This window comes from Talpa europaea (assembly GCF_964194135.1).
Source record: "Talpa europaea genome assembly, chromosome: 2".
NCBI classification, from domain to species: Eukaryota; Metazoa; Chordata; class Mammalia; order Eulipotyphla; family Talpidae; genus Talpa; species Talpa europaea.
In genome coordinates this window covers 149,627,822-149,640,466 of record NC_140068.1, presented here as the reverse complement: position 1 = coordinate 149,640,466, position 12,645 = coordinate 149,627,822, and the positions used below count along the sequence as shown (strand labels likewise).

General features: G+C 46.1%; 1 protein-coding gene across 4 annotated transcripts in view; it reads left to right on the top strand.

The window, feature by feature from the left end:
- Nucleotides 1-7,865: 7,865 nt before the first annotated feature.
- The window catches only part of KDM1B (lysine demethylase 1B), a gene marked incomplete at its 3' end in the record, with an annotated part of 53,410 nt that continues 48,630 nt past the window's right edge, over nt 7,866-12,645 (top strand). For all 4 annotated transcript variants that reach the window (XM_084228931.1, XM_084228930.1, XM_084228929.1 and 1 more), the window contains exons 1-4: nt 7,866-8,319; nt 9,168-9,295; nt 10,356-10,445; nt 10,913-11,024. In XM_084228931.1, coding sequence (XP_084085057.1) covers nt 8,233-8,319; nt 9,168-9,295; nt 10,356-10,445; nt 10,913-11,024 — 417 coding nt within the window. In that variant the 5' untranslated portion in view covers nt 7,866-8,232. The remainder of the gene's footprint in view (nt 8,320-9,167; nt 9,296-10,355; nt 10,446-10,912; nt 11,025-12,645) is intronic.

Genomic DNA, 12,645 nt, shown 5'->3' with positions numbered 1-12,645 from the left:
GCTGTGTCTTTAACCCCAGGGCCATGGGGGAGGCCCCCTCTAGTTGTTAGGATTTTCTGGACATCACCATGCAGGAAAGACTGTCTGGAGCCTCTGACCTGGATGCCCTCATGCCTGCTAGACAGTCAGCATTCTGGAGTGTCTCTAGATCATCATCCTGGAGATTTCCCTCTTGACTTTTGATGAATCTCTCATATTAATTTTTTGTGGTTACCATCCATATCCACTCCCCCACTGAGCATAACTTCCAGCAGCTTTCTGACAAAAAAATTTTGGCACTTTGCATGTACATAATGTCTTTACACTATTCCCCATCCTTGATGTATACATTTGTTAGCTACAGAATTCTTGATTAGAAAACATTTTCTTTCGGGCCTCCCTGGTGGCGCAGCGGTTGAGTGCTGGGTTGCGAAGCTGCCCGCAGCCTCTGCAGCGCTGGTTCAATCCCCGGCCACCGGGGAAGGGTCCTACATGGTGCGCAGACCTCTCCTGCCGCCCGCTGCTCCCCTCAGCAGTGTACTTCGGTCCTTCTGCCTGCTCTGCTCCCCGCTCTGGCTCTAGTGAATTCTCTCACCCTCCTGCGCTTCTTACTGTACCCAGTGCCTGTATAAATAATAAATAAATAAATCTTTAAAAAAAAAAAAGAAAACATTTTCTTTCACAATTTAGAAGGAATCATTCCACCGCCTTCTAGCTTTCAGAGTTACTGTTTAAGTTCATACACACTCCAATCTTGATATTTTCTACGTGACTGATATTTCTCTCTCTTCTTAAAGCTATTCTTTGACCCTAGTTTTTGAAACTTCATAATTCTTTGCCGTAGTTGTCATCTATTTTCATGCATTTGGCTGAGTTCTTTTAAACTAGAAGCTCAACTGGAGTCTTTTCTTAGATTCTCAGCATCCAACTAAAAGACACAGAGAGGGATGGGATCTTATGGGAGGTTTAGGGGCCAGGTAGGCCTACTAGGCCTGTCCATATTCCATCTGCCAGGGCTAAATCACATATTCCAACTTAACTGCAGGGGAGACTGGGAAACGTGGTTTATCTGATTGCTCAGTGGGAAAAAGAAAAAGGTTTGGTGGACAGATGACATTATGTTTGACACCTCCAGCACATGAAGTTTACATCAAATGCTTTCGTCATTAAATTGGACACTAAACTGATCAAACATTCCATCTTAAAGAAGTATTTGTTTATACAAACATTCCTATATTAAACTGCAAAAATTATTCCCCCATCTTTACTATCCTTTAATTCTGGAAAAATTTTTGAATTATTCAGATGATAATTGGTGCTTCTCTTTTTGTTCTGCTTCTCTTGCTGGGGCTCCTTTTATTTGGCTGTAGAGCCTTTTGTCTGGTATTGTATACTTCTCATATTTCTTCCATTTTCCATCTCTTTAAATTTTTTTGCCATATATTCTATGGGGCTGCCTTCATTTTTATCTCTCTCTCTTTGCAATTGCTATTTTTTCTTCTCTGATATTTAGTCTTTAATTTTCAAGAGTTCTTTTTTGTTCTCTGGTGTTCTTTTTATATTATTTTGTTCTTATTTCATGGACAGAATGGCTATATTCTTTTATTTACCTGCGTCATCTATGACAAGTTTTTTCTGTTAGTTTATCCTGTTCTCAACCTTTCAAACTAGTGACTTTCCTCAAATGTTTAGCAACTCTTATCTATTCTCATTTAGAGGGGTATCAAAAGCTGTCATGGTTCAAGTGGGACTTTTGGACTTACACCCTTCACTATGGGATCGAAGCAGGCTTCATGTGGAAACTTAGATGTTATCTCTGTTTTCTTTGCACAGGGCAGTTTTCCAAGATAAACTTGGTTATACATAAACATTCCTATATTAAACTGCAAAAATTAAAGGAGCGAGTCCCACATTTCCTGAGTTCAATGAATCCCCATATTCTCAGTAAGATACTACCACCACCCTACCCTCCAGTTCAGAGATTCTTTGCTCTACCTTCCCTGATATATAAACCCTTAGAGTCTACTGCTGTGATGAGGGCAGATACTTCCTAGTTTGTTTGTTTGTTGTTTAAGATTTATTTAATTATATTACAAGAGCTGGGGTACAGGCCATATTCGCGGGAGGGTGAGAGGATTCACCAGAGACAGAGTGGGGAACAAAACAGGCAGATCTGGGCCTCCCCAGTGGCGCAGCGGTTGAGCGCTGGGTTGCGAAGCTGCCCGCAGCCTCTGCGGCGCCGGTTCGATCCCCGGCTGCTCCCCAGCCACCGGAGGAGGGTCCCACATGGCGCGCAGACCTCTCCTACCGCCCGCTGCTCCCCTCAGCAGTGTACTTCGGTCCTTCTGCCTGCTCTGCTCCCCGCTCTGGCTCTGGTGAATTCTCTCACCCTCCCACGCTTCTGACTGTACCCAGTGCATGTATAAACAAACAAACAAACAAATAAATAAATAAAGCATGCCTCTATTTAAAAAAAAAAAAACAGGCAGATCTACTGAAATACACTGCTGAGGGGAGCAGCGGGTGAGACAGGAGAGGTCTGCTGTGCCATGTGGGTATCTCCCTGGCCAGGGATTAAACTCACATGGCAGAGGCTGTGGACAGCTTCACAGCACTGCGATCAACCCTTTGTGACACCAGGGAGGCCCAATCCTCCTAGTTTTAACCACACCCTTCTACCACTTGGAGGTACTGGTGCTGTTATTTTGAGTGTTGGAGGATTCTAGATGCAAAGAGAATTGTTCATTACATTTCCACATTGCCAGCTTAGAATTTAGCTTTCTTCAGTCTACAAAATCAATTCCCACTTAAGCACCTCCTTTCTAGATTTCAAAATATTATTGCTCTCGTCTACTATCCTCTCCTTACCCAAGTGGTTTATGACTTTTTAAAAAACTCTGCTTTTCTTGTTTTGGTGGGATTTCCAGAGGGAGCACAAAAAGGAGATGCATAGATTCAATATCGTAGCTCTACTTCACAAGTTCGGATTTTCAAATGCTACTCTTACAGATTTGTTTTTGCATGGGAAAATGCACACATTGAATTGAAGAAAAGGGATGTAACTGTAACTATAATCATAGCTATATAATTATATTTCAGATGCCTTATATTACATATATATACTATAATGAAGGATGTAAAAGTAACTCAAACCCATCTGAAAGTGTGAGGAAAATGCTATTTTTCAGTGTCAACTTTGCAATATTCAGGACAATATAACACAACAATAATTTTAACATTCTCTTTGAATCATTAGTGAAACTAATGATTTGGTGGGTCAAATTTAATGATTTATCTGTGAGAATAGCACACATCACATAGAAGCAGATATGTCAGGAAAAGCTCCCTTCAGATCAAAATTTGGGCTTCAGTATGCTTAGGATTTAAGAAGACATCTCTCTCAGAATTAGGAACATAAATTCCCTTCTCAGCACACATTTGTTAAGAAATGTATTTTGTGGGGCCTCCCCCGTGGCGCGGCAGGTTGACCACAGCGCTGTGAAGCTGACCACAGCCTCTGCAGTGCTGGTTCAATTCTCCACCAGCCAGGGAGCTACCCACATGGCGCAACAGACCTCTCCTGTCTCACCCGCTGCTCCCTCATCAGTGTATTTCAGTTGGTCGAGTTCTGCTCCCTGCTCTGTCTCTGGTGGATCCTGTCACCCTCCTGTGCCTCTGGCCTGTACCCCAGCTCTTGTATAAATAAAAAATAAAAAAAAAATCTTTAAAAAAAAAGAAATGTATTTTGCAAGATTTATGTTGGATACAGAAAAGCAAGAGATTTGCAGTTTTCCCATCTACATTTTCATCCTGAAAACCTTGGAACCTGAACATGAACCTGCATAAAGCAATTCTCTACTTGAAACAAAAGGGAAGCATAATTTTGTCATAGAGGCAGGGCAACCTGGAATTGTACAGGTCTCTCCCTCTCACACACACATGAAATAAAGCAACATTGCTAATTGAAGTTAATCACTTCTACTGCCTATTCTGCTCCCCACTCTGTCTCTGGTGAATCCTCTCACCCCCCGCATCTCTGGCCTGTACCCCAGTTCTTGCATGCAGAAATAAATAAATCTTTAAAAAAATCACTAATGCACAACACTGCTTTGGAGTCATTTTAATCACAAACTCAGAAAGGTCACTCACTGCCGGCCACATTACTCCCAGTTCCCTTTCGTTCCAGGGCGCGGATCGCTGGGCTGCCCAAGCTTGCAGGGCGCCCCATTCCAGCTCCCTGTTGCAAGCTCCTACCTGGCAAATCGTGATGCTTCTCACGCGCACCCCTCTCTGCGCGCGGGACGGCCTACCTGGAGCGCTGCACGCCGCAGGTTCTGGGGCCGCCCCGGATTACCCGGGCCGGGACCAGGCGCCCCGCCTCCGCCCCGCGCCCCGCCTCCGCAGCCCCTCCCCGCGCCCCGCCTGATTCCCAGGCCCCGCCTCCGCCCCAAGCCCCACCCCTCCGCAAGTCCCGCCCCTTCCCGAGCTGGCCCCGCCCCGTGCCCCGCCTTATTCCCAGGCCCCGCCTCCGCCCCAGCCCCACCCCTCCACAAGACCCGCCCCTTCCCGAGATGGCCCCTCCCCGCGCCCCGCCTGATTCCCAGGCCCCGCCTCCGCCCGGGGCCCCACCCCTCCACAAGCCCCGCCCCTACCCCGAGCTGGTCCTCCCGTACCTAGACGGCCCCCGCGCCCCGCCTTATTCCCAGGCCCCGCCTCCGCCCCAGGCCCCACCCCTCCACAAGCCCCGCCCCTACTCCTAGTTAGCCCCTCCCCGTACCTAGACGGCCCCCCTCGCCCCGCCTTCTTCCCGCGCACCACCTCCGCCCAAGCCCGCCCCTCCACAAGCCCCGCCCCTTCCCTGAACCGGCCCCTCCCCGTTCCTGACCCGTCCCCGCGCGCCGCCTGCTTTCCGCGCCCGCGCCCCGCCCCCCGCCCCGCCCCGCCCCCTCGGGCTCCCGCCCCGCGCCCCGTCTCCTCGGGCTCCCGGCACGCGCAGCGGCGGAAATGGCCGGGGCGGGGCGAGCGCCGCGGCGCCGACGAAGGCGGGGCCCGCCCTCCCCCCCCCGCGCGGCCCCGCCCACGCGGGTCACGCCGTGACAGGGGCGGAAGCGCCGGGGGTCGGCGCGGGCTGCCGTCCTGAGCGCCGCGCGGGGCTCGGAGGCGGCCGGGGCGGCCGGGGGCGGCGCGCACCGCCGCGCGGGCGCTCGGAGGTGGGGGCTCGGCCCGGGGGCGGCGCGGGGGCGGCGGCGGATCCGGGGTGACAGCGCCGCACAAAGCCGCCTGGCGGGGCGCGCCCTCCGGGGTGGGCGGCGGCGGTGCCGGGGCGCGAGGACCCTCTGGGGGCGGCGGGGGCGGCGGGGTCCCCCTCCGCGGAGGGGCGCTCCTCGGCGGGGGTGTTGCGGTCGCGGGGTTCACCGATTCGTCGCGGAGTTTCGGGGTCCCCTGACCCCCTCCTGTGTTTTTCCCTTTCTGCACAGCGGCGCCTTCCCCCCGAGATCCGTGCACCTTCCCGGCGCAGAGGTGAGCTCCGGGGCTCTGCGCCCCGACTTCGGGGGAAACGAGAAAGAAGCTGCGGGGAGAGCCCAGCGGCCGCAGCTGGCCCCGGGCACGGGGGCTCCCTCCCGGGGGTGTCGGCTCGGCCACCCCGGGGTGGCTGCCGGCCGGGGAGACCCACAGTCGGGGAGCAGGAGCGCCCTGGCGGGTGCGCCCCACCCTGGGAGGCGCCGGCCCCCGCCTGCAGGTATTGGGGCCACACTCAGCCCCGAGCCTTGGGGCGCGAGCGGCGGCGCAGCAGGGTTGCTGGGGTGACCCCCCCCCCCCGGACTGCGCCCCGGGGGGTTGGGGTGCGGAGAAGGGGAGCCCATTACCGGAGCTGTTAGTCAACAGCCTGGCAGCTGGCAGGTGTGAAAGGAAGCGCAGGCCCAGCTGTAGAAAGTTGGGGGTGCACTGATCTGGAACGTTGCCAAGCAGAGGCCCAGTGTTCCCCTGTTCTGCTCCACTTGGGGGGATCCCCTCCTCCTCCACCCGTGCAGACACGACTGCGTTTGCTTGGTTTTTTAAGAAATCGATTTTGGTGGAAGGGTGGGAGGCTGCTTTAGGAGGTTCAGAGAAAATTACCATCAATAATTAATTGATTTGGAGGCTGAGAAAGTCCACAGTAGACATTCAGGCGACGGGGCTGGATCCATATTTGGGGAAATTTGACCCTTATGGGAGTCATAAGGTGCTCGAAGGGGAGATTCCTGAAGAAGTTTCCAGTAGTTTAGATATTACGCTGATTCCGTTTTATATTTTCATTCTCACTGGGAGTTCTTTTCATTAACATTTGAATTAATTCTGTGAATTTTCTTTAAAGTTTTTTTGAATAAGCCACTTAAAAAATCCTGACAATTATCAAAACTAATCTAGACACCCCTATATCCACTTACATACATAGTCCCCTCCACAGAGCCTCCTTTTGTCACATGAAGAGACAACCAAAGTTCTGATTTAAAATTAGGAAGAAATAGCTTATGAAATTGTATTGAACATGAAATAAGTTGATTGTATTCAAAGTCAGGTGTGTTTTTTAATTTGAAGAATCAGATGGAAAAACTTGCAGTATGCTAATTTGCTTTAATGACGCTTTGATCAATATTTCTAAGATTATATTTAAAAGCTAAAGAAGGGTAGTCCTTCCAGTGTTATTTCAAATTTTTCTCTATATTTTAGGACCCAAGAACACAGCAAAAGTGAAAACATAGGCATTATGATAAGTGCCAAAAATGGATGAGATTGCATAACTGTTAATTGTATAATTAAAAAGTAAAATGCACTACTTCAAAACCTTCCATCGGTTTTGTCTGTTAGTAAAAGTCATTTAATGATGGCTTTTATAGCTAATGTTTTTGCTCTCGTCTTTAACCATTTCTCTATTATTCTTTATAGCATTAAGGAAAGATTTAGCAGCGTACAGTTGGATTAAAGTGTTCGGTGAAATTTTTAGAGATTATGCTTTCTTTTCGGAATGCTTGCATGTCAAATGTTACATGAATCTGGGTTGATTTATGTCCCTGTATTCTACATTGGATTAAAATATTTTGCTGCAGTGCCTGCATACTTTTACATGCAATCTATACATGTTTACATATGTATTTAGCACCCCTGTATAAAATGAGCCACATTTATAGTTTATTTTAAGAATAATCTGGGCAATATGTTATAAGTGAATAAATAAATATTCACTTTCCTTTAGAAAACAGGACTTTTGATTCTTAATGTTTATTTAAGCATACTGTTGTTAGGCTAGTCTGAGAATTCATAAAATTTTTCTTGTAGAAAACCAACCCAAGATTCCTATATTTGATGGTGAGTAGATAGTGTGCCTGAAGTTCATTGGTGGGTTTTAATAAGAAGAAATGAATGGATTTTTCTTTTTAAAATTTGTCAAGAGCTAAAACTCAGGGACTGCTAAGAAGATGCACTAAGATGGAGAGAAACGTTGACAAAGACTAGGTGTTTTGCTCGTTGAATTTTACACACACTAGTGTAATTTATTATTGGTCATTCCTGTGATGTGTTTCTTATTTTTGTTTTTTGAAATGTCCGTGCTTCTAATGGATAACTTTTCTGGAGTACTTATAATCTGCCAAGCCTGGTGATTTCATTCCTCACATCATTGTTCTTTGCCCATTTTGCTGTGCCTACTTTGTAGATGAGAACGCTGAGGCTGAGAGAAGTCACTTGAAAGTCATGGCTTTCCTCTCAGGCTGTCTAACTGCAGAACATACACTTTCACCTTCTAAATTACATGACTTTGGGCCTCCCCGGTGGCGCAGTGGTTGAGCGCTGGGTTGCGAGGTTGCCCGCAGCCTCTGCGGCGCTGGTTCGATCCCCGGCTGCTCCCCGGCCACCGGAGGAGGGTCCCACATGGCGCGCAGACCTCTCCTGCCGCCCGCTGCTCCCCTCAGCAGTGTCCTTCGGTCCTTCTGCCTGCTCTGCTCCCTGCTCTGGCTCTGGTGAATTCTCTCACCCTCCTGCGCCTCTGACTGTACCCAGTGCATGTATAAACAAAAACAAACAAACAAACAAATAAAAACATGCCTCTATTAAAAAAATAAATAAATAAAATGGTAAAGGGCAGGATAGGTTTAAAAAAAATTAAAAAATAAAAAAATAAATTACATGACTTTGCTGCAGCGTGTTGACAGTATTGCTAATATTTAATGGTTTGATTTTTTTTTTCCCCTTTTTTTCCGCAGATCTTTCAAAACAATGGCAACCCCACGGGGAAGGACAAAGAAAAAAGCATTGTTTGATCATTCTCCTGATAGCCTTCCTTTGAGGAGCTCCGGTAGGCAGGTATATTCCTTTATTTATTCAACACAACTTTTTGGAACACACAGACTGATGATGAGTGGGACAAAAAGATCCTGTTCTAGCCCTGAAGAGGCTGCAGCCTAGTGCAGATGATCAAGCCTGGCTAGTCAGTCACACTATAGTGTGATAAAATGATGGAAGAGGCGTGTAGCCTAGTTCAGGCATTCAGGCCTGGATAGTCAGTCACACTATAGTGTAATAGAGTAATGGAATATAGAAAAAAATTGTCTGGCATATGTTATCACAAAGCAAGGGGAATAAAATATGAATCAGTAATAGTACGTGAATCAAAGAATCACAGCTGTGTGCCAGCTTCTAGAATGTGAGCTGAGGCAGGATCATGCCTGGCTTGGTATCATTCATAGGACTCTAGATGTCACGTTATAGTTGGTTGGCTGCTGTTAGCAGGTTTCTTGCTGCCATTTTTTTTGTAGAACATTTTTAAAGAAAAATATTAAATGATATAATTCATTTCCTAGAACTTTTCTGTTTTTTTTTTTTTTAATCTGCACATACCTGCTCTAAGGAAAAATAATTTGAGAGTGGATTTTCTTTTCACTAATATTGCTTTTTCCTAAGAAAGGCTCACATGCATATCACTTCTCTACTTAGAGAGCTATAGTCCTTGATTTCGAGCAAGGTAGTATATTCTTTGCACACTAAGTTTAAAGGAAATTGCTATATCATCAGCCCCCACCCCCTGACAGGGCATTGTTGACCTTCACTTTTAGAATCCCCCTAACATGGAAGGTGTTTCAGTAGCAAACCTTCCACCATCTTTGCCCTAGGCCATTCTGGTGAGATCTTAACCTCAGCTGCTTCTTCCCCAGGCGAAGAAAAAAGCAACGGAGACAACCGATGAGGATGAAGATGGCGGTTCAGAGAAGAAGTACAGAAAATGTGAAAAGGCGGGCTGCACAGCAGCCTGTCCCGTGTGCTTTGCCAGCGCTTCTGAAAGGTCTGTTTAGCTGGCATGGTTGGGCTCACATTCCTGCCTGTGGACCTGTTCTTTGTAGGAGCACCTTCCTTCTTGAAAATAGTTTTCCTAAAGATATAAATATTGTAAGTCATCCAGCTACAGAACATTATCCTTAACTTTCTGTGCACACTGAGCCCTCCTGCCTCTCCCTGTTCCATGTGGCATATCAGCGCTGCACAGCGCCCTGTCCTCAGATCTAGTAGCCAGCCTCCTTGGGATGGAGTGCAGGAGGGCCAGTAAGGAGTGGCTGCAAAGAGAGACCCTTGAGCTCCTAGACAGCCACAGGTATTTACTTTCCCAGTGTTTGTTTTCTCCCTCATGTAACATCACTCCTCTCCAGGAGACATTCCAGGTCTCATTGAAACAAGGTAGCTAATTGCACACTTGCCATTTTTATTGGGATGACCAAGCATAACTTTTTACTTCCAGAGAAAAATCTTCAGTTCTGTCCGAAGCCTCCATGCAACCTCCGGAACAAATCCTGTTTGTCTTTAAGCACAAAGAGGGGTGGTGTTGGTGTCCAGCGTGGCATCCTGTTTCGTTCTTTGACTGCATTATTGGCCGTTGCACTGGTTACACCTGCCAGGTTGTGCCCTTGCCGGTCAGATTCCAGCTGGCCAGATGCGTTCACTTTTCAGTAATGGTCCAGGCCGGATGTTATGACTAGAAACCAAGCTTCTCTCTTTCATGTTCATGCAGCTGGCAGCAGTCACTGGCTCCCCTAGTTTCATGTCCCAACACCCTGCCAGTGCTTGAGAGAGTCCTGATGAAACCCCTCAGCCCCGGCCTCCTGATGTGCATCCAGCTGAGCCAGGGACCACCGGTTCAGTGCCTGTGTCTTCACCATGTGTTATTACAAACCCATCACCTGTTCCATTTCCCCTTTGTTGCTATTCTGCTGTTCAATAGGTCGTTCCTATTCTAAGTGGAGATAATATAAACTGGCCTCATAGGAGATGCTTTCAACATTTGTTAAAAACAAAAAAGAGAGAAGACCGGTTTCTTCCTGACCACAGCTCCCTGTTTCTGCTCTTTTCAGATGTGCCAAAAATGGCTACACATCTCGATGGTACCACCTCTCCTGTGGGGAGCATTTCTGTAACGAGTGCTTTGACCATTACTACAGAAGGTTTGTTTGCTGATTGCTGGAGGTTGGTGGGTAAAGGGGGTGGGGGGGGAGGGAGGGAGCCAGCCAGTTGAGATGAAGCCCCGGGCTTACTGAATTATCCCACTGTTTCAGCCACGCCTGTGTGACCACAGCTGTCTCAGAACATTGACACTGTAGTTTGCCTGTGTGTGTGCTTATGTGTGTGCACACTCAGGGCTTGAAAAATAGTCACCATCAGACAAGTATTCTTTTTAGTCTGCAAGTTCTAAAAAATCTAGGAGCAGATTGCTTTTCGGTGACAGTGCATAGGAGATGGGGTGCATAGATTTGGGGGAGAATGCTAGTGACTAGAGGGTGCTGCACAATCCTAAGGTCTCCCCTCTAGAATATGCCTAATGAAATCCTTTAAAGAACATTTGTTAGTCTGCCTCCTACTTTGAAAACCTGGTTAATTTACAGCTTGATGTATTATTTTTCTTCTGTTCCAGCCATAAGGATGGATATGACAAATACACTACATGGAAAAAAATATGGACTAGCAATGGAAAAACGGAACCAAGTCCCAAAGCTTTCATGGCGGACCAGCAACTCCCCTACTGGGTAAAAGGATAAGGCTTGTTTTATTGTTCTCTAAAACATGGGTGGAGCAGGGCTTCCCTGGTGGTGTTAAGCACAGCGCTGTGAAGCTATGCACAGCGCGAGTTTGATCCCTGGCCTGCCAGAAAGCTACCCATATGGCGCAGCAGACCTCTCTTGTCTCACCTGCTGCTCCCCTCAGCAGTGTATTTCAGTCGATCTGCCTGTTCTGCTCCCCACTCTGTCTCTGGTGAGTCCTCTTACCCCTGCACCTCTGGCCTGTACCCCGTTCTTGTATGCATAAATGAATAAATCTTAAAAAAAAAAAAAGGAGCAGAAAGCAGGAGGAAAAGGTTGGAAATACCCACTTTTAGAAAATCATTTTTTCATTACATTTATTGTTTTTTCTGTGTCAATTCAAGCAAATCACATTTTTCACTTAGATTAATCAATGTAATAGAAAAAAATTAAGACTGACCATCAGCTGGTCACAGCCATTGCTGTAGTAAGTATCACTCCAGCCTTTTCGTGTGTTCATAATTTTATGTATGTGCATAAACACAGATGAACATGTTGCATGTTCCACAATTCCATGATTCATATATAAATCCTAATTAAGATTTTCAGTCATACTTTGCATATAATTTTTGGAGAGTTTTAATTTTTTTTTTTAGATAGCTGGACATTTAAATAGCTGGACATGACCTCAGGAGAGGTCATGTAAAGGAACCATGTAGTATGTGACCTTTCATGTCATACTTCCTTCACTTAACATGTTTTTTAGGTTCATCCATGTTGTAGCAGATGTTAGTACCTCATTTTTTTGTGGGTGAATAATATTCCATTGAATGATATACTGCTTTTATTTACCCATTCATGTGTTGATGGACGTTGGGTTCATTTCCACCTTTTACTGCAGATAGTGTTGCTGTGAATAGTTGTGTACAGATGTTTATTTGCATGCTTATCTTCATTCTTTTAAGTGTATACCTAGGAATGAAATTGAGGGTCATGGGTTATTCTATGATTAACTTTTTGAGGAACCACCAATTCTTTTCCATAGCTAGGTGCTGGATCACCTTTTTATTCCCACTAGCAATGTAGAAGAGTTTAAATTTTCCCACATCCTCACCAATTCCTGTTTTCTATTTTTGTGATTCTAGCTATCCTAGTGGGTATGAAGTGGTATCTCATGGTTATGATTTGCTTTTCTCTTTGATTTGCATCCTTTTCATATACTTTTTGGCTATTGCTATACCTTCCTTGAAGAAATTTTCAAGTCTTTATCCATTTTAAATTGTCATTCTGTTATTGAGTTGTCAGGGTTGTGTATATAGTATATTCTGGTTAGAAGACCCTTAGCAGATATATGATCTGCAAATATTTTCTCCAATACACTGTATTTTTACTGTCTTAATAGCATCCTTTGATGCATACAACTTCAATTTTTGTGAAGTTGAACTTATTTTTTTGTTCATTTGTTTATGCTTCTGGCATCTTAGATCTAAGAATCCATTGTTAAATCTGAGGTCATAAATGTTCCCCTTATGTTATCTTCTAATAATTTTATCATTTTAACTCTTCTTGGTTTATTTCAAGTTAGTTTTTGTATGCAAGCGAAGTAGGAATCCAACTTCATTGTCGG